The 23,610-nt window shown below is 35.6% G+C and overlaps 1 protein-coding gene across 3 annotated transcripts in view; it reads right to left on the bottom strand.

Moving 5' to 3' along the window:
* Positions 1–23,610, bottom strand: part of CSMD3 (CUB and Sushi multiple domains 3) — a 585,002-nt gene that overhangs the window by 369,079 nt on the left and 192,313 nt on the right. For all 3 annotated transcript variants that reach the window (XM_053983153.1, XM_053983147.1, XM_053983136.1), the window contains exon 6: positions 300–412. In XM_053983153.1, the coding sequence (XP_053839128.1) occupies positions 300–412 (113 nt within the window). The remainder of the gene's footprint in view (positions 1–299; positions 413–23,610) is intronic.

Here is a 23,610-nt window from a genome sequence, read left to right on the forward strand (position 1 = left end):
TTACTGTTCCACAGTATTTTTCAGAATATTAGGACCATTTTAAAAGCTAAGTACTTGCATAGGTTAAAATAAAGCAGGTATTTCCCATAATATTTTTTGGTAACTGAATTTAGATACACTAGATAATACACCACCCATATTCTAACAGACTGTAATTTGATATAGCAGGTTGAAAAACAAACTATACTTTTATGAGGCACTTTTTTTTATTAAATAACCCTTCCCATTTCCTAAATCTTCAGGCACTATTTTTTTTTAACAAATACAGCCACAATTAAAATTTATTTCTTTAAATGTACCTTGGTAGTGGGCACTAAATCCACGGTATCGGTGATTGCTGTCTGTTACAAAATGTAGTCTGAGCCAGTTTTTGTTGCTTATAACTGGAGGAGGTATATTCATTCCAGAGAGCCTGAAATAAAACAAATAAATAAAAAATATGAATAAAGGATTTCAATATCATCAGGAATTTTTTTATATTCAAACTAGCATTCATTGACATACCCTCTGTGGGACTTTTTATTGTTTAGTAGCATATTAACAAGCATGAACAGACAAAATTGTACACTATGCCCAACCAAGTGATGGGATACAAATCAGTGTAAGCCAGAAACTTCACAACCATGTTATTGGTCAGGCACAGCACTGTAAAGATGGAAGTACATGGCACTCAGGCTAGAAAGAATTTGTGTCAACATAGGTCAGATAATGGGCTAGACAGAACACTGCTCTGGGCACCAGGGAAAGGTTTGTACCTTGTGACTTTCACCTTCAAGATATGGAAGAAGAGAGCTTAGTTTATGCAAAACACCATCTAAAATGATAAAATAGACATCTATTTTTCAAGAGTAAGTAATTTTCTATTTCAGGGTATAAAGATAAAAGAAATATTCCATCACTTGAGTGGATTTGAAAATTAGTTATTAGATGTACAAGAAGAGTAGGGAATTCTAGTGGATTGACCCCAGCTAGCAGTCAAGCACCACACAGCTGCTCACTCCTTCGCTTCCCTGCCCCAAACAATTGTAAGGGGAGAGAGCAGGAAGAGCAAAAGCAAGAAAGACACTTCAAAAGACAGTTTAGTAAGTGAAGAATTGAAAAAAAAGGAAGTGATACAAAAGCAATCATTCACCATATTCCACAAATAGATAATCAAAATGGTCTCCAATGATTAGCAGCTGTCTCTCAGCACCTCTAATTTTTTATTGCTGACCATGAAGTTATATGGTATGAAATATCCTTTCGGTCAGTTTGGGTTTGTTGTTTAGTTTTTTTCCCTTCCCCGTATCCTACCTATTCCTGGTCTACTCACTATGGGGAAGGAGGAGGGGGGAAAGAAAGCCTTGATGCTGTTCAAGCATGGCTCAGAAGTAGCCAGTACATTGTTGTGCTATCAATTCTGGTTTAGCCACAAATCCAAACTATAGCACCTTATGGCTTCTATGAAAAAAATTAACTATGAGTCATACAGACCCAGTATACAAAATTATCTGGATTTTGTATTGTTTTGTGTTTCTGTTCATCTTTTAACAAACAAATTGGTTTTCTGTTTTGGTTTTCTGTTTGTTTGGAGCATAAGGATATTGCTACAATTATAGTACCCTTCATCTTGACTGGCTCATTAGGAAAGTCTGAATTTAAGTTCTTTTTTGTTTGGGGATTTTAATGTTTTGTTTTTTGTTTTTTTTTCCTGTGTGTTAGTTTTTTTCATTATTTTATTTTTAAATGAGATATCATGTTATAAAGAAGGTGAATAAAGTTCAGATAGAAAATTCTTCCATCAAGCCAGTAATTAAAAACATATATTATATTTCTCAGCAAAACCAGAAAGATAAGTCACATCTTCAGAATGCCAACATACTTATCTATGCTCTTTCATTTAGTTATAAACAGAACTCTTCCTGTAGTTAAAATAAAATACTAGCCAAGAACTATGCCATTTTATTTTCAGGCATAATGGATTCCTGTTTTATTTTGAGAAAAGCTCTATTCATAATAAATCAATTCTGAAGTGATTTTTTTGAGTGAAATAAAATCTGAAACCTTGCTTAAATAAATAACTAATAAGTTTGTATAAGTACTATTCTGTGAGGAAAACTTTTGAAATAATAACAGTTTAGAGGTAGTGTTCATCTTTTCCCACCCACTTCACCACAAAACAAAACATGCTTAAGAAAACTTCCCAAATTTCTGAAGCTGTACCAGCACCCTTGTTCCCTCAGGCACTGATATAAATGACAAAAGGCTTGACTGACACGACGGCCTATTAAAACTCCTTCACATACTTGCAAAAGAATGTTTTTATACTGTGGAAACATATTAGCTCACACAATTAATTTCGGTTGAATGACACACAGAATCTAAGTTTTTTAAGCTTATGAAATTGACTTCAAATTCTAAATCCATGAAATACAGATGATGAAGTTAAAAAAATAGGGAAAAACAACCAACCAAACAAAAAAATAGTGCTATTAGACTGCAACAGGATGTGGTGAACGCACATTGCCTTGTACCAATTAAAGTTATATGCACTGGCACATATATAAAGCTTAAGAGACAGAAGCCTACACCTTTCAATTAGAAAACATCCAATATTTCTGCATTTTCCTTGTGAATTTTAGAATGAAACACACTTTCTAACAGTCATAAAGTGGCTTTAGTTGCTACAAATTTCTTGCTACAAATGTAAGAAGTATAGTATAATTTGGAGCTTGTTTTTTGGAAGGTAGAGGTTAGGATATCCTTTTCAGTATAGCTATTTCTTTCTACAATAATATTACCTAATAATGCAAGAGGAAATAGTTATTTTATTTAAATTCTTACTCTATAAATAATTGTTAGGCAATATAGAGGCAACAACCTTTCACTGCTTGCCTATTTTAGAATAAACCTCTTACTGGAAGAGATCTTACTAAACAATTGAAACAAAATAAGGCTGTAAAACACATTTCCTAACATGTATTTTGACTTATATATATTCTGCCTATAAGAAGCTTTCTCTTCAATAATCACAAAACTATGTGAAAAATAAATTGCAAGTTTATTGTCCAAGCCATGAGAAAACATTACCCTAGACATTTAAATATGTTCACAGTAAAAGACTACATTTTCCTTCTAAAATAGCTAAAAATCTAGCTTACCTATCAAATCAGGTATTTATTAATATATCTATCCTTACATCTATGCTGACTTCTAATTAAATTCACAGTTCCTACAATCCGATTGTTGCAGTTCATGGGTTCTATGGGATTCTTCCCAGAAAGTAGATTTGCAAACTAACAAAAATTGATTCTGTTGATATGTGTCCCTTTTCTCATCTCAATTTATCTTCCCAGCAAATTATAAAGCTGTTCACCATTACAATAATACATTGGCAGCCCAACCTACTTCTGTGTCTGTTACTATTTCAAGCATAGTTATACTGCATCATCTACAATATTTTCCTAAAATTGAAAGTAAAACACCATATCTTCCATAAAGGAAACACAGCTGTCTCATGTTCTTTTATAATTCAAAAGATGTAGCTCCTTCTCAAGCTGCACAGAATCCTGCATAGTAAATTTCATCCAACAGAGAGTAGGCTGCACTTCTGCAGATGTCTTTCATAAACTCTTAGAAATGTTCATGGAGAATCTTGGCTGTGACACAGAGATTTAAAGAATCTTACCCCTATGTGCAGTCAACAGCACTGACTTCTACAAAATGTATTTGAAAAAGGAAGTGCTTTCTGAAACAATGCACCTTTGTTGCTAAACAAGGGATTAATGGAAGTGTAAGACTGCATGTAGATATGTCAGGAAAGTTCCTATCTATGTACTTAATTTGTGTGTAAACCACAGTTTACAGAAGAAATAAGGGACTATCATTTTTGAGAGTCAAAATTTCATTCTTCTTGCACTTAATTACAACAATATGCCTCTACTCCCTTCCTTTATACACTATTTAGGTAGTATTTTAAAAAAATCACCTGTTTTAGGCTAATTCTGATCCAGTGAAGTCAATTAGTATTTTATTTGCCCTCAGAATTCTAACACATAATTCCCACATTATGTTGCAAAATGGAATTCAGGGTTGGTGTTTTTTCTTTTTTTAATAGCATAGTGCACATCATCTATTTCTTCCAGAAAAGGAACAGTACACATTTTCTTTAACATTTGAAATGTACACTGTCAGATAGCTATAATCTTGACAAGTAATTTAAACATTCTCTTCTAGCTCATGTACCAGACTTTAGCTTTAATTTCTAAAAGTCATCTGAAACGACAGGTCTTACAAAAATATTGTCACTGATTGTCACAATTGTCAATACACTGATTATTATGATGTAATGCAGTCCTTAATTTAGTCATTCAATATGTCCAAAAATATTCCAAAGAGAAAAAATTTTGATTTTCTTTAAAAAATACGTAGCAAACTTTTCCCAAAACTTCTTAATGAAGCATATAGTTTCTACATTTCCTCATATGACAGATTCACAGAAATTGAATTAATTAAAAAAAAAAAATGAGGTTGATGCCACACCTATGAACAGTGCTGAAACCCTTTCTAATTCTACCAAAGCCTTAGGCTAACAAAGACTTAGATTTAAGCATGACTAAGTGCATACATAGATCTCATTACTCATATATATGCACTACAAAATCCTAAGTGCTTGTTTTGATGCAAACTGCAGCTGTGTGCATTCTTTCTTACTGGTATTATTTGCATGTTGAAATAAAACTCCTGTATATAAAGATTTGATTAAAAAAGGGCAAATTATCACACATTTTGATAAGGCCTATGCATGTTCATATATGTGCTATTGGGACTTAATATTTACACAGCATAATACAATAAAGGAGCAGAAAGACATACTCAAAAGAACAGTGCCTGATCAGTGACCTATCTGGTTTGGTTAAATTATGCTTAAATTAGGCAGTACTTGTATTAAGCATAAATTTGAAGTAGCAACATCTTTCAGCTTATTGTGCCTCCTGTATTTGTATACAACACACACTCATTACCAAAGACTTCTGGGACCCTTTCTTTTGTTCTTTATGACTGCCTTGGCCCCATAAAGCAAAACTTCACATAGCAAGAATCATAACAAACATCTTTTGCAAAGGATCCAACCGACAATGCAGATTTAAGGGCACAAGATTAAAACTCAGGTCTCTCATTTAATAAATCCATATCTGTTTAAAACAAGCAGTTGCACACTAGAGAAGCAAAGCTGATGTCAATTCAATATTTAATATATTACTCAATCTGAAAGATCCTGAAGGATTTATTGATTAAGTTAACATATCTCTCCTGTTGCACCAACTCAGTTTGTATGATGTTTACATTGAAGTTCAGACACTAACCTAACTTAACTCTTTGGTCCAGCACTACAAGAGTACTGCTGCGCGTCGCTTTTCCCGCCCCGACCAACTCCCGAAAGCGCAGCTTGGCACAATGGCTCCTCGTCAGGGTCAATGCCGCCACTACTTCCGGGTGCTTCTGTGGCTGCGCCCCGGGATGGGCTGGCTACGCTTTGTCGTCGGTGCAAGGGAAGGAAGCAAAGAGGCAGGGAATTGTCCAAACCCGTCTGCGTCACGGCTGGACGCTTTATTGGTCGCAGGAGCCGCAATGGAGGAGCCACGGCCGCTCCCAATCTCGCATGGATGAATCCGGCCCCGAGGCTGGGGTGCCACAGAGGGATATAGGGGTGGGACAGGGGAGGACGGGAGCTCTCCACCCAATGAACACAGATGCCGTGGCTGTGACGTTGCCACAACGGCCAATGGGCACACGACGGGAGCGGACACAGGGGTTCAGGGCCAGTGGGACTGCGAGAATGAGGTGATGAACATGGAACTGCCAGGGACGGGATGGGGGAGTGGTCACAGGAGTGGCACGGGAGAAAACCCAATGGCCGGCAGCCTGGGGCTAACTTCCGTGGTGGGAGAGACACGGGTGACACATGAGGATACATGGAACTGGTAAGCTAACAAAGACCAGAACCCCAAATCTGAACCCAAAACCCAGGATGCAATACAAGAGTAAGTATTTTGTAGGACTATGCATATCAATATTTTTTTTATGTTTCAAATTTCACTGATGAGTTTAATGGGTCTTAATGGCATTCATTATAGATGTGAGTGTCTGTTGCATGACAGTTTTGGTTACTGGCCTTTTTTTTTTCCTGGAAATGTTCTATCCAAATTATATTAAATCACTTCAGAGCAAGAACACTTCTCTGACCTATATTGTCAAAAAGCAAAGAAAGCTCCACCAACTTCCTATGTTTTTTACACAGTCTATTGCTGTCTAAACTGATAACTCAGGATTTAAATATTTTTCAAGATATCACATAAATATTAAATGCTAATAGGCATTTTCAGTTATCTTTAGATAACAATAAAGGTCAACAAAATGGATAATTGCCTATAAATTTTGCTTCTGTGAAGAATTTCCAACATAAAGTAAGTATTTTAAGAGCTGTGGTTTCCCTAGAATTTTAATTGTAGCTTACATTTATGCATTTATAAATGCATTATACATTCAATATATTTTCTGTATTTCAGAAAAAGACTAAATGAAACATCTCTGTGATAGAAGCTATGGAACTTTAACGTAAGTTGAGCTTTTCATTAAATTGTATGTGTGAAACTCAAACTGCTGATGGGTTGCATCAGGGCTGCTCTTGTATCAGTAAATTCAAGTCATTATTTCCCTGCATGATTAAGGAATTGTCCATCTTGTGAGATAGACTGGCTTCAGAAAAGAGACTAATTTGAAAGGTAATTACAGTATCAAAATAAGCAGTTTCTCAGATGAGACTTCAAATGATGAAAACAAAAATAACACAGGAAAAGATTAACTTGGAAATAAAGCAAGCATATACATAAAGAAAACAAAAGAAGAAGAGGATTAAGTTATTCTTCTGCATTGCCATAGTCCAATGTCCTGTCATAACAAATGACAGGACGCATCATTCCAATGAGAAATTAAATGGTCATAATTGAGTCTTTAAAGAGGAAAGAAGAAAAAGTATATTCCTAAAACAAGCTCCTTCTCAATGGTAAATATTCATTAGAAGCGTAAAGGAAAAATGCCCAAAAGAAGAGAGCCTAAAATCTACCACTCTACTAGAATTTTGAGGGCAATATATAATCCAAGTTTTAAGTGGCTACGAAGTTAGTAAAAGACCTAATTCTTATGGTCAGTCCCTGTAATATTTATAGCAGGGCTGAGCATTTTATGTATCTGAGAATGAGGACACTCACAAGTTTGATATTATATTAATTGTTGTTTCTGTATCTCAGAACTGCAGCCAAATGAATGACAAAAAGCAGGTTTTTATTTTTAGAACAGTAAATTGCCACTCTTCAAATTTAGACTCATGAGCTATTTAGAACTAAACTAAGGGTTTAGGTTGAAACTTCACTGCAGTCACTTATTTCTGATTTATAAAACAAAAAAAAAATGAAAAATAAGTGAGTATTTGGGAGGAGAAGGAAAAAAATTCTACATTATTTAACCTTGAAAAAAAACTTGCTCTGTAAAGTACTTTAATAATCTATTGATTAATTTTAGAGTTATTCATCTAGATGGATAAAAATAATTCACCCTTTGACTCTTTTAGTCAAGTACATTATGGTGTCTGAAAGACCGAAAAAAAAGGTCTTTGTTTTAAAAATGTCAGTGTTGAAATATATGAAAGCTTTGTCTTGCTTTTGCAATGCTGGAAAAAGTTCAATTTTAGAGTGGAGTTACTGTCATATAAAGCAGCTTCACGAGAAGCCTGTGTATGATCATTAAGGACTTAATAAAGGTCCAAGTGATGATTAATGAAAGTTTATAGTACTATGGGTATGAAATGTTGAAAAGTGTCAAGATTAAGAAATAATTTAAGAAGTATTTTTATACTTTATACAAGTATAAAAATTTATACAAGTTGATTGCATCCTATAAAGCCAGATGTTCCTATGTCAAAGTTTTCCAACTAATCTCTTGACTTCACAGAATAATAAAGTATGAGGAAAGGAGCCTTCTAAACACACAACTGTTAGCTCATATTACATGTAATCTTGTCTTTGTGACATAAGAAAATAACACTGATGGACAGTGGTGTGTCCTGATTGCCTGCAGGCCTAGTAAAAGCTGCTGATTTTCATATAGATGTCAGGGTCCTAGAAGGAGTAACTTTTCATAAATGTGATGCAAATACCTGATGTACAAAGTGACCCTGCACTCACAGCTCAATTTCCCTAAGCAGATTATAGAAACAATATAAATACATATTAACTTCACCTGAGCTGTACATGGTGGTTTATACATGGGTGTTTGTACCACACAAGCTGCGACAAGTTACACAAGCAGCTCATTGGTGTAATTGGTGAGACCAAGCTCAGGGCAGTCAATAAAGAGCAGAGGCAGATGAGCATGGGTGCACCACTGAGAAGATACAGGCGCGCCTGGTGCAGGCTCTGTAGTTTAGGCCTCACACAAAAGCACTGATCCTGCTGGCCCAGAAGCTATGATAAGGTGGACACCAAGAACTGTCCTAGGATGTTTTTTTCCTGCACATGCTAAATCAAACTGTCTCCTTCACGAATCCCAAATCTGAGGGCCTTGGCTGGAGAGTGAAGGACCCTGGACAGGTATAAAAATGACTCTGATCATCTGTGCATTTTCCGTGGAATCTTGCACATTTCTTCCCCCTACTTTCACAGCTAATCTAAATAAAACTAAATTGAATACAACTTGTATATGTCCAATATTTCTTTAGGTAACAGTCAAACTGAATAACTGGGACTATTACCTGTGAGAGGCTTTTATAATTTACCTCTCTTAAAATGTTGCCACACTCAATTTCTGAACTGGCTGTTTTCTTTTCAATTCTATATAAGAAATTGTTATTCTTACAAGTATTGCCTGAATAGGAGAAGGAAGCTTGTTCTTGAGTCTTCTGGTAAGTGTCAATAAATGAATGAAACTAAACACTGAAAAATATTACACTTGCCCTACAATTTGATGTTCTGCAATAGTATTTGTTACACAGAAAATCTTGTTGGGATAGAAAAGAAGAGCCCCATGTCAAAATTATTATTAGCCCAATTAATGCTTTAACAGACTAACAGTCTAAATATTGAAAAGTCTCATTAATATTATCAGTAACTTATTTATTTAAAAATTTTCTAACATCTATTTCTTTCCTCAGGTGTTATGTCCAAATTTTAAGTGTCCCTCTGTATCCTGAGATCAGCATTCATTCTTTCCTAAATAGAAGGGGACAATTTTTATTGTGAGTCATTCTGCCTCTCTAGTGCTCTCTGGTGAGGCCCCACCTGGAATACTGCATCCAGCTCTGGAATGCCCACCACAAGGAGGACATAAATCTTATGGGGTACAGAGGGGGTCCATGAAAATGATTAGAGGGATGAGGAATGGCTGAAAGAATTGGTATTTCTCAGCTTGGAGAAGGAATGGCTCCCGGGTGACTTGACTGTGGCCTTTCTGTACCTGAGGGGAACCTACATGACGCCGTTGAGCAGGACGGGAACAGAGAACTCCAGATCAGAAGGCAAAGAAAATGAACTCTGATTTATTTCAAATGTACCGCTCTATATATAGAGAACATCGAGAACATTGGTCTTAGAGAAAAAACATCTCACACTATTAGTGGGCAGTGAATGACACACAATGGCAGAATATACCTATAAACAATGTGAATAACAAGGTAGATTAGAGAATTATTTACATTCTTTTCCAACTGCCTCCCAGGCTCTTGCCTGGTTAGAAAACCCTTTTCTTTTTCTCTCTGACTGAGCTGAGAATATCCACACTTACGAGAAAGCTTGAAAGGAATTTTGACAAGGTCATGTATTGATAGGACAAGGAAAGTGGCATTAAACTAAAGGAGAGTGGATTAAGATAATATATTAGGAAGAAATTTTTTACCCTAAGGATGGTGAGGCATCGGACTATGTTACCAGAAGCTGTGTATTCCCAATCCCTGGGAGTGCTCATGGCCAGGCTGGATGGGGCTGCAAGTAACCTGGTCTAGCACACGGTGTCCCTGCCCACAGCAGAGAGGCTGGAACTAGATCATCATTAGGGTCCTTTCAACCCACACCACTCTATGATTCTATGACCAGAATCATAGAGTGTATCCTGGGATCATCATGATACCACTCTCCTTCCTCAGTCTTGAGTCATCCTTCGGCTATCTGATGCTTCCTAAACAGAATCTTTGTTTTTTCTCATTGGTTCCCAGCCTTCTCATGATCCAATTATCATAGAGGCCCAACATGTGTTGCACAGGAACTGCCTAGGGTTGTCAAACCTTTGGTACACATGATAGACATATAGTCACTTGAACAGTAGACAAAGAAAAGATAAAAAGAGCTCAGGTCAAGACACTTCAGAAGAGTCCTAAGAGAATCCAGCTGTAAGATCAATACATGGCCACACAAGGCCTGTGGCCACTTCCCAGTGATAAGGCAAAAGTCGTATTTGCTGACTTATCAGTTGCTATCAATATGGCCAGATGCACACTAAAGAAATTGGAGGCACTAGAAATAGGAAGCAAAGAGTACTTATCCATAAAGGTATTTCTCATTTAACTTCTTCCCATAATCCTTAGTATTTCATCTGACAAAAGCAGTTAAAATGAACACATCATATAGGTATGCAGTGGTCAAACTGGTAAAAGACCCTAATTCTATTTTCTGTAGTGCATGAAGGGATGGTGATAAAGTTTAAAATATAAGTCAAATTACTCCCACTCTGCAGCAAAATTAAGAACCCCATGGGTCTTATAAGAAAAAGTACTTATTGACTCTGAGTTTTCCTGAGTATCTGCCACTCAAATTGCTCATATTTAGATATGCAAAATGCAAATGTATCTTAAAAGAGTTGTTCCTTAACATTAGAATAAAAATTTGAAATGCTGTCATTTAAGTCTGAGTCAGTTATATTATTTAATCTTTTAAGGGTGATAATAAGACAGTCCTGAAATGCCTTTAAAGAACAACTCATCAAATACAAAGTAAGAGGATAAACATTAAACATTTCAATTCGAACTACAGGTGATCTTTTTCTGAAACTTCACTTCCTCCTTTCTTCCTCCTGTTTCTCCCCTTTGAAAATGTATGAAGGTAGATACCAAAATCTGCCAGGAAAGGCTCATTTTACTGCATAGTTTAAATATAATTGTAGTCAAGGAATCCATGCTGATTACTCACAGAACCATTCACCTTATCTTTCACCTTCTATGGAAGGTGGATTAATATTTTGTTCAGCTATATATTATTGAAGAACTTTCTTCTATATATCCAACACTGTGTCTCCTTCTAATTCTACTGGATTCATCACATTATACATTTTTTTAATTGATTACCTTTATCTGTTGTGACTTTTCCCCCTTCTTCAATATATCTATAAGATAAGAAATTTCTTAATATTTTTATGCAACTTTAATTTCAAAGTGTTGGACAAATACCAAAAAAATGTACCATTCTTTACATAATGAGGATGATGATAATAATAATAATTTATGAATTTCCAACACATAAACAATATTTTGATCTCCACCACAAAAATATAAGAAAAAATCAGAAACTGCCTGGGCTGTAAGGGTACCCTCTTGACTTTGGCTAGGTCTGCCTGGGGATTCTGTTAAGTCTCTGCCTTGACCCTGGAAACCCATTCTAGCTCAGCCTAAGACTGCTTCAGTTCTATCCTTGGCTATCTCTGTTTGACTGCAGTCCTGAAGGGATTCTGGACCTGGTTTATCACTTACCACATTGGAGGCTGTTACTTGACTCTAAGTCCCTGTGTTCAGCCTCTGGAGGACTGCATATCATGGGTGAGTGAATAGGAAATGTGGCCTGTGTAGAGTCCCTCTTGGCTCCCAGTTATCCCTGCCTTGCTTCTGTTGCTTCTAGATAGAAATAGATTTCAAATCTCCCAATTAAACTGGCCTAATCATTAAAAATGCTTTCTATGACAATTTATGTCCTTTAAACAACACTATGAATTTAATGTTATTCTGTGTACTTGATCATACCTCTCTTTACTGTATTTGTAACCTTAATATTCAAAAGTTGTCTGACTGTATTTCTCAGTTTTTTCTGTATGGAGATTTTTAAGATGTTATGATAAAATTAAATGTGGATATCATACACCTCCATCACTTTTACTTCATAGACACATAAGCAACAAAATTCCTTTAAAACTAAGGACCTATGCTTTGAAATTATGTCAATAATAAGGGGCATGATAGTTTATATTTAGATTTATTAGATAATAGTTAAAAAGGAAGAAGAGGATTGGGCAAGTAATATCAGCATGCATGCAGAACACCTAATTTTGACAGAAATTACTTTTACACTTTATAAGATTTTAGACCCTAATTTCTAGTTTGATGGTTCCTAATAAAAGAACCTCCAAAGTGAACCATTAAGAACACATTATCTGTTTCTATTTATATGAATAAGTGAGATTTAGTAATCTAAATTCCCTTTGGGGATCTTGTCAAAGGAGGTTTTCATAACAGAAACTGTGAAATTTGGAGGATTGCATTGAGTTTGAGTGGCAAGGTTTTGGTAGAAAGAGTAGCTTCTGTGAGAAGTGCTAGTAGCTTGCCCTATGTCCACCAGAACACATGCCAGTTGGCTGCCAGATGGATCCACTGAGGGCCAAGGATGAACCCACCAGCAACAGTGGTAACACCTCTATGATATGTAGGAAGATGGATTTTGAGAGAATAGAGCTAGTGCTGATGGCAATCTCGCCCCTGAGGAGTTGCAGCCGTAATAATTACCAAAGAGTAGGAGCAGCCTTGCCTTTAATAGGTCGCAGCTGTGTCCAAAAAGCATGGTCCAATGAGGATAGGTGTTGTAAAAGAGTGGGTTAGCTGGTTGAGGAGTAGTTGGAGTCAGTTGGCTGTGCTGTGGAGTAAGGGTCAGTGTGTGCTGCTAGGGACAGAAAAGGTTAGGTGGTTGTGATAGGGACAGGAAGAAATCAGCCAGCTATGCGGAGGAAAGAGAAAAGGAGTCAGTGTTTCAAGGAGCTGCCCATGAGAACTCACAGAGTGAAGGTATAAAAATTTTACTGTAAGATAAACTGGTGATGACAGTCAGTTTCCATCTACCGTCGATTGGTGCCAAGCACCGGCGCCAACAATTGGTGGCCTGTAAGGGGATGGATCCCGACAAGGATAGCATATTTAAAAGAGGGCAAAACTGCTGCACAATAGCAGTTGGAAGAAAGGATTGAGAATATGTGAGAAAAACAGCTCTGCAGACACCAAGGCACTGAAGAAAGAGAGGGAGCTGGTGCCCTGGATGTTGGAGAAGTTTCCCCTGCAGCTTGTGTAAAGACGATGGGGAGGCAAGCTGTCCTCAGAAAAGTAGTGTAAAAAACACTGAAGATCTCTATCTCTAACCTGACAAAGACATGAAAATACCAGCAGCTTTTGTTTCACCGAGGAATCAATTTTTCTTGTTTTCTCTTTCCTTGTAATGTAGTTACAAGCTCTCTCCATCATTGTCTTTTATATCCTTTGGTAATTGTAATTCAGCAACTGTGATAGCCTTTCTTACTGTATTCTCAAAGCTTCTTAGTATTTTATGCTTTTATTCATTAGTCATGTGGTTCTTTTCTCACCTTTTGCAAAATTTCTTTCTGCTCTGTATACCTTTATGACTGCACCAGGAGCTTTAAAGCTCTCTTACTATGATCTATATCTTCCTTTTGAAATAGGACAGCCTGTTATTATGTACTTGATATATTCACTTCCACTTACTGCCAGATCTCCTGTGGATTATGTTAACCCCTTTTTTTTTTTTTTTTTTAAGTTGTTTTGGTAAGTTTTTTAATGCCTGATGTCCTTCTCCCTAGTATTGATGTCTATTTATCCATAAATAGTAATGAAATTGTGTTCAAATTTCCTTAATCCTTCATATTTTTAGACAAACACTTTTTTTTTTTTTTTGCATAAAAAAGAAACATCTTAGTATGCCTATATAATGCCATTCTGCTCTTTCAACCAATTTCCAGATGAATTAAATCCTCCTTTTCATCAAATAGTCTTTTACATGTAGCTATTTTTTCAGTTTTTCAGAATACAAAGAATGCCTTGCTCTTCTACTTCAACATTCAATGTTGACAGCGCTAGTCTTTTTCTTTCTTCTTTTAATTTGGATATATATTAAAATATAATACCACAGGATATATAATTTTTATTTTGCTTAGATCAATGCAGACAAACATATATACCTGATGTTCTACACAGTACCTTCTTTTTTGTCCATTTGATTTCGCACCAAAAAAATACAGATTGCTTATCCTGGCTGAATACTGTTCTCCCCAGTGGCATCTTACACTAAACTCTGATTTCTCTCAGGTTTAGTTGCAAACTTCGGTTCACAGTGTTTGTCCCTAGATTTTTTTCATGGGGAAAAAAATATATAATATCTTGAATGACCCAGTTGGTTGTATAAAATGGTTTTCAACCTGAGGATCACAACAGATACTCCTGACATGTATTCTGAACCACTAAAGTTTAAATCTATGTCCCACGTTTCCAGGTGAACCGAAAGAAAAATCAGAGCCCCAAAATAGAAGATATTTTGCAAAGTAATCTGGACTCCACTGTGTAAACTGAACTAGGCTATTGAAACCACCAGGTCCATTTTTTACCCTTTTCATGCATCGGTAGCAACCTTTGCACAGAATAAGAGGAAAAGTCATATTACATAGGTCAGACTTTTAAAACAGCAATACATACTTGAAATTACAAGTTTAACAATTTAAGCTTTATTTCTATGGAATTGTTATAGAACAGAATAATAAAATGTGCTGCTCTACTTCACAGTTTTGGGGAACCTGTGTTCAAAATCACCAAAACCAGATGAAATGGCAACATTTCTGTAACACTCCAATTTATGTCTTTATATGCCTGATGCACACAGTACTGTAATAAAAATAATTTCCAGCACATCTAGCAAAGCTGTGGCTTCATAGTTAGTGAAATTTTCAGTATAAATGTAACTTTCAGCTACCTGGATTAAATCCATTAACAGCTGATGGAAGGTCTTGCTAATGGATTCATTGTAAATCAAAGCTAAATGAAAAAAATATACTCTAAGGACTGTTAGCCTTTGCTTCTGTCATAAATATCTCTCATTTCTCTCCCACAGGAGCTGAATTCTGCTTTAAATTGCATTCAACACTGAAGCAATTCCTTAATTCTACCTTATTGCAGAATTCCCCTTTTATAATTAACTCCCTGGAAAACACCTACCTCAAAAATAAGCAAAACACAAACAAGCAAAGATGCATGCATTTCCGGATTGAATCTCATATTCTATAAGTTATACAGGATTGGAAAGTTTAGTTAAAAAGTTGGATGCTTCAGTTCAGAATTGTTTTGATTCTTTTTCTTGAAAGGCATAGTGACAGTTACTAAACAGAAAATAAGCCTTATACAAACAGTCCTTCCCTAACCTTTAACTTCCCTTGGGACATCCAGGACAGCACATTCTTGCTCAGAAAATAGAGATGATGGTTTAAATTTGTCCTCTGACATAAAAAATAATGGGGAAAAGAATTTCTGCAGCAGTGCAATATATCCACATGAAAGATGTCAAAACCTGTGTTATATGCTTCAGGAAGAAAGAGTATGTACTACGTAGTAGGCAATTTTTCTGCAGGTTCAAAGATACTAGTTTGGATACCAAAAAGGCTGATGGAGAGAGATGTGAAGCTGCCAACAGCTTACTTATGGACTCGTACAGAAATATCGAAGAAGTTTACATAGCAAAGAAAGAAGAATAGAGTTTACTTGATCAAGATATATCTTCATTAATAAGCTTTTTAGTAGAGGATAGAAAAGTAGTTGACTATGAAAAAGCCTCACAAGAAAACCAAATAAAGCTGCCATTGAAAGTATAGTTTACATGTTATCATTTATTATGATTAAACTTTGATAATGTCAGGTGAAATCATTTAATCAGAAAATTATCAAGGTTTGGAGACCTTTAAGATCATCAAGTCCAACCATCAACCCGGCACTACTACTCTAATCCCTAAACTACTAAATTATATCACGCAGTGCCAGAGCAAACATGTCTTAGGGCGTGACCACGCTAAGAGTGGAATTTTGCATGACCTACTGTATGCAAAAGAAATAAACATACAGTAAATGTACATGACTGGTTTATTTTCATTTCTTACTGACTGTTAGTCAGTAAAAATGGTCAGAAAGTTGTGGATTGTCACTAGTCACCTACATACTGGATGGCAAGTAATTATAAAAAAAATGTTCTGACACTAGTTTGACCTTGTGTTGATATAATGGAATTGCATTAGCAGATTCAAAGAATGCTGAATTGTTTGTTTTAGTCACTTGTTCATTTTACAAGTGAATTTGCACCCTACATATCCTAATGTGATATTCACAGGCAAAACAGATGGACAATCACAAAAAGAAGCATCAGTTTGTGAAGTTATGATTAGCCTATAGGGCCCATATAAATAATGTTTTATTTTGTCAGAATTTATTAATGGATGCAAAGGATTTCATTCACGTATTGAAAATATTATACTTTTAGCTATTTTAACCTGAGACATAAAAGATGGAATTATGAATGCATGTAGTTTATTCAATGTACAAAACATACTAAATTTTTTAATTCAGAATCTAGAAATGAGAGTGATTTGGGATTATCTGTTTAGGGACCACTGTTCACCCACAACATGCCACTTACTTTGCCGAATAAAGTAAACATGGCAAAGACTCAGAACATATGAGAAGAAAATGTGATGTTTTAATTACTTTGGAATTAAACAATTATGCATTCTGCAGTTTACTTGTTCTTTGGGGTTTGGGTTGGTTGTGATGTTTTTTCCCTGCCTTGTTTTGAGATTTATGCTATCCTAATGCACTTTCCCCCACCATACAGCTCACACAGCATAAAACTTACGTGTTCAGTCACTGATGTTTCAGTCAAGACAAGAGCAATGTCTCCCTTACTACTCCAGCAATTGCCATTCTGTGACTATAGCGAATGACCATGTCAAAACAAGTACAGTATTCTGCTGGAGTAAGCACATTGAAAGTGCTCCCTGTTAAATCATCAAGCCATCTTCCTACATCCATTTTATTCCCTAAATCCGCCGTAAGAGACTTCCGATTTTCTTTGCTACTTTTCTTTCTTTTTGTTACACTTTTTAAGTATTCATTAGCAAAATCCCCCAGGTCTAGACTATTATTTACCTGGTTTCTACAAAGCAGAGTTACAAATAAGCCACACTGGAAGCATTCTGTCTGTTTCATCAAAGGAGTATTAAAGTGACCCATGGAAGCACAAAAGCAGTAGTCTTTGTCTAAGAGGGATGTGGGAAAACCAGAGTACTGTTCTTGCATATAAAGATTCAAGAGAACTGTTTTTCAATTTGTTTCTAAATGTTGATAAGGCTTCGTGAAATAATATAATCCTATCTCTGTTGAGAAGAATATACATAAAAAGCCTATCCAGTGTATAACTGCTCATTTGATAACTGCTGAATATCTGACTCCAGATGAGAATAACTTCATGCATATTAAAAAGTACTATCAGAATAATGAAAACATGTGGCTTCAGAGAAGGCTTACGAATGTTTCCTTTTGCAGTGCTCCTGAACATAGGAAGTGTAAGAAATTAGGAACAGCTTCAGAAAAGTTTCCTTAAAGGAAGTGCTTTTAACCACCTTTTGCAGCAGCAACAACCAAGTACTGTCTTCTTGACATCGTGTACGTTAATCAAAATAAAATATTTTGTACCATCACAAGAATGCATTAAATTAAGGATACAGTATAAAATATATAAAGAAAATACAATAACTCTGTGAAGTTTCTGCATCTACTGTAAAAGGTGGAAAAAAAAAAAAAAGTTCTTTGCATGGGAACTGTTATTCAACATACAAGTACCTGAGAAGACAACATATCAGGCTTTATTTTGACAATAAAGTTGTTCTATTCCTTGAAGAAACAATATTCCCCTCTCTATGTGCCTCACTGTTGTATTCAACTTTTGTGTTTCCTGCTCACTAACACAGGGGAAAAAAAAGCTTGGTTTTAACATGTATCACTTCCTGGTGAAATTCCTTTGTGACTGGGTAAATGCCTGAGCCACCACAAGGTAGGGGATGAGTCAGAAATAGAAGTGGGGATATGTTTTTTTTTTCAAAAGCGGCATCACAGTGGTCATGTAAATTGTTCATCTGTACCACAGTGAGCCAAGGGGATTCTGTGCCTGCACCTGACTCCTTGTCTGATGCAAGTACATGCTGGAATTTAACACATAGTTTTCTCACTGAGGCTTGGCTCCATTATGTAGTTATAAATCACATGTGCCAGATAGGCTTTAGCATTTAGTATTCTAGAGGAAGGACAAATGTCTCTGGTCATGTACATATCTCTCTGAGATGAATAGGACAACTTGACCCTGATGAAGGACGATCTTCAACCCATGAGCTAGGACTGGCCATATCAGCCAACCTGCTCAGGAGAAAGGAGAAATGCCTATCCATAAGGAAGAAAGAGAACGCAGGAGATGTTTGGACCTCAAACAGATAATCGGTAATTGTGTGGCCCCTCGGGGACCCCGATGGGGGAAACATCTTTCGGTTTTCAATAGCCAAGTTCTTCACCTCCAGAGGAATTTGCTTGCTTCTGGCTCTGCCTCAAGGGACTGCTGGCATGATTTTTTCTTAGTTGAGTTACACTGACACCAGGGCAGAGCTGTGCGGCCCCTCAGGGCCCCTAAGGCTCCCCTGATGGGGGAAAACCTCTTTTTAACAGTTCTGTGCCAGGACTGAGAGACGCACGGGACTTTATTCGGTCTTCAAGTTGCTGTTTATTTTTATCTTATCAGAAATTTGGTACGCCATCTGCAGCAGACTTAGCGAGCAAGAAAGTACAGCAAAAATGGTCACAAGATGTACAGTTTCAAGGTCTCTTAAAGCTGTTTTATCCAATTAACTCTTAAAACATACTTTATTTCTACCTTTCTACCAATAACTAATCCTTTGTCTGTCCACGTAACCTCTGCACTGCGGCTTCCCACAACCAATCACCCTGTGCAACCAACACTGCAGAAAATGGAGTAGATGAAGACGAAGAAGCAGCTCAGACAACACCCAAGATTCTCCATGTTGTCTCCTATCTGCTTCTATACTAAAACCCCAAAACCCCAAATTTCTCACCCTGTGACAAACTACACTATTATCTATTTTACACACTTGTAGACTCCAATCCATCCCAAAGTCTTGGAAGCCCTCTCCATGGGTGAAGGTTAAAGGCATTGCTTCCCTGGGAGTCAGGACCCCTCAGGACAGGCAGAGAAATATTCCCTGCATTCCAACAGGTAATAATAAATTCTTGTGTGTTGATTCTGATGGAAAACAATGATTTCTAAATTAGGCAAAAATGGAAAAGCTTTTCCTCCCATGAGGACAATCAGGAAATTGAGAAGGTTGTCCACACAGATTGTTTAGACTCCATGTTTGGATAAACGCCTGAGAAACCTTGCCTCACCTAAAAGCTGAGTCTGCTTTCAGCAGTAGATTGGACGAGTCAGCTCCAGAGTTCCATGTGGAACTATCCTGCTTATAAGGTTTTGTCATTCTATCTTGTGTTTCCTTACAGCCTGGTTATGTGGACACATACATAACATATTGAATTCCAGAATTAAACTCTGGATTTACACCTTTGGTTGATTTCTATTTCCATGGATATGACAATTTCTAGAAATTATATTCTCCTTTTACTAAGCACTAAATCAAAATGCCACAAAGTAACTTTTATAAGAAGCATAGACTTCAAGGTTTCTACCCTTAAGTGACAGATTTTCATCATGTAACTCATGTTTATATGTGTCTATTCTGCCTGCAAAGTTTGAGGCATGTTTGTCACTGCACTTTGAACTAAAACCTGAGAAATGAATGCAGAAAACTCCAACAAAACAGGGTACTCACTATGGAAGGGCCTTCTATTTCTTCAGAAACACACAAGAACAAATAGTACAAAATAACATAAGAAAAGCCTCTGCCTCTACTGTTGAACATATTATTTGATATCTTATTCCTCTCTTACATTGAAATCTTTCTCAGTTTCAGTAAGAATTTGAGAGTACCAGATGTAAAGCCAGTTGCAAAGTCCTTTTCAGATGATGATTGCCAGATAGAATCACACAACAGAACAATGAACAACATGTCATTAACCTACACAGTCACTGTAACAAATTCCCCTCCTAAACACTCATTGTGCCTGAACTCTACACATTACAGAATACATTGTACTTCTTGGAGGGTTCCAAATGACCTCATGGAAATACCACAGGTGAAATGCTGAATCACCAAGCAAAAAAATAAATCACAGAAGCAAACAGTAAAGGACAGAAATACCTGGTTTCTATGGAAATTTTTTGTTTCCAAGAAAGCAAAGAACTTCATTTTTGTTCTCAGTCCTTCAGAAAAAGATAAAAATGATAACACACAATGGACAGATTATCAAAGGCTTAAACCAGATCATATTTTTAGCATTGGTATTCCTCCTATTCCTGATTTTCTCCTCTCCCTGCATTATTTCTGTTACCTTCTCTTCCCTGTTTTAGAAGAAGAAAAGGATTTAGGCACCCCAAAAATTTGCTAATTTTTGCAGTGACTTTTTCCTTGTTTTTTATGTTTTTTTTTGTTTGGGGTTTTATGCGTGTGTGTGTGCGTGTGTTTGTTTTTCGGTTTTTGTTTTGTTTTGTTTTTGCAATTAAATACAGTAAAAATTAATTCTATCCACTATCATTAAACAAATACTCTGATAATTACAGGAGGTTTTTATGACTGCACTTTGTTTGCTTTATTAATTGAATAAAATTTTCTACCTATTTGGCTACAACCATAACATTCTTTTGACATAATTTGTTCCTATGATAAGCAGTATCAATTTCGCTACTATTACTTAAACCATTTTCATCTGGGGCTTTTATCATACTTATTAAAATCATATTACTCATAAACCTTACCTTCCTGAGTCCTTCCTCTGAGCATTAAACATAGATTTAAAAACTTTGTATTAGTGAGAAAACAGTAATAATTATCTAAAGCAAGTCAACAGGCTTCATTACTAAACAAGAGACTGCTATACTCGCCACTCTCTAAGTTGAAGTTATTTTTTAAGAAAATAAATGCTGGGCCTGAGGTAGAATTTTTTTTCCTCCTATTTTAATCTCTTCTTATGAGAAACTCTGCTTCGTGTCTTGTCTGTTTTGCTTTTTTTCCTTCAACATATTATTACTTTCATTGACACTTGTACTACTGAGGTGTGATTTTAATCCCTGTGCTGCCATATTTATGTCAGGCAGAGGTTTTCCTCTGTAGCCTTTGATATGAGCATTATTTAATCAAGTACATTGACTGAAAACAAATCTAATCTGTTTGGGCCCTGGATAAATAAAATAATCACTTTGTTAAAAATATCTGATTGAGAATCTGTTTTATTAATGCATGTGTCTGCTGAAGATTAATTGTCATGACAATGCACGTAATTTTTAAATGGCCCCTAAAGGCTAATTTTTATTGTAACCAAACTGGCAATAAAAGTGACCATGTACTTATCTAACAAGGTTAACTGCATTTCCACACAAAAATAATCCAATCCCAGATATTACCCTTTTCCATAGCAGATATTATCTGCCTGCTCACCTTCACTTTAATTACCTCTATTAGTTAGTATATTAGTATATTCTTCACTAATATTTCTTACAGGTTCTGTTTATCATTTTGTTCTTTCACAGCATTAGTAAAATGGGATTAAGAGTCAGGAAATGCTAATTAACCACCAAGTCCTCCAAATATGGAGGAAGAGCAGCTGTCAACATGTGTATTGTTTTGGCTTGGCCTGGTTTTTGGTAGACAAAAAGGAACATTTCACTAGATCTTATTTATTTTCAATTTTTTGTTTTATTGAAAAAAATGGGGAAAATAATTTCCTCAAACAAATGATTTTTCTTCAGTTTCCAAAGTTTAAGAAATTCCATAATTCAACTCAAGCTGGCAAATGTTAGAATAAGCCACGTGACAATAAGAACCTGAAGGGAATCTACACAACTTTTTACTGCTATTTAAATGAAAATGGCCTATCAAGATTTTCTTGAGAGAAAAGACTGACATATCTGAAATATTATAACAACTGATTACAAAACTACAGAAAGTTAGCACTTCATAAAGAATTCCAAGTCTTGTCTTATGGATAACACCATCCTATCCACTTGATGCATAATCTGGCTCTTTATTTCAGTTAAAAATAAAAAGTAGAGATATTTTTTTTACACAGCAGATGTGCAGTAGAAAAGGTTTTTTTTTTTTTTAATCAATAGGTGTAATAGACATATAAAGCACCAAATTTTCTAAGACATTATTTTATAATACTTATTATCCAGATCAACCAGTACATTTTTAGTAATTTTGAAAATTAGGTAAGTTTTTTCTCCCAGAATAAAAGATAAAGAACCTGGGTTTAGTTTTAGATTAGCTATAATCTAAGGGCATATATAGTATTGCCACTCTAAATCTAATCAATTAATTGCTCTTAATTAAGCTTTCCAAAGCTGTTTTTCCCAACATATGGGGGGATACTTTTCCGTAATTGAACACATCAGTCCTATTTAAGGAATATAAATGACAAGCTAAAAAAAGAATATGCTCTCAGTCTGTTTCTCTACATGAGCAATTATTAAATTAGCATTGTAAATTTTTATGTTTTGTAAACACATAATGGGAATTTCCATATATAATCTTATTATATCATTTGAATACAGCCTTGTATTTATAGAACAAAAACTGAAATGATTGTTTGAGGCTCATAAATGAATAAATAAAACACATTCAAGAAAAATCTAATGCACATTTAGCTATTCAAGTGATTCATAATGTCTGTGTCATTGGTGTTATCTCACTAATTATTATAAATTATTATTTAAAATTTATTTTAACTGACAGGTAGTTCAAAAGATTTCAGTTTAAGAGCTTGAAAACCTCAATGGCAATTAAGAAATATTCTAATACGGGTAATTAACTATGTAGGTGGCAGTATAAATTAACTCAAATTAGAAAACACTATTTGCTAAATCTTAGACTTTTATTACACTCTGAAGGAGTAAAAATATATTACTTATATGCAGCACTTACAGAAATCTAGTCTGATGCTTTTAAAACAATATAATTATCTAATTTTAGATCTTTCCTTATTCTAAAATCAAAACCATTTTATTTGGTCTCTGTTACATTTGGAGGGGATTTATACTGATATGAAGAAAACAAGACTCTACTGACCTTAATGCATCTAGCCAACCACTTATATCACCTGCTGTTCACATGCCTCTGTCATACAGAACCTCCAGAAAGCTTTATGAGCCAGTTAAGAGATCAAAATTTTACTGGAGACCATAACTGTGATTTATGGGTTTGTATACAGCTCCTTTTCTGTGAATCAACAGCATATTTAAACCAATAAAACAAACAAAATGATTTGTCATATTGACACGTTTCTTGAGTAGTGTGGTGCTGTATTACCATAAAACTACCAGACCAGAAAGCCAC

The sequence above is a fragment of the Vidua macroura genome, chromosome 1 (genome assembly GCF_024509145.1).
Source record: "Vidua macroura isolate BioBank_ID:100142 chromosome 1, ASM2450914v1, whole genome shotgun sequence".
NCBI classification, from domain to species: Eukaryota; Metazoa; Chordata; class Aves; order Passeriformes; family Viduidae; genus Vidua; species Vidua macroura.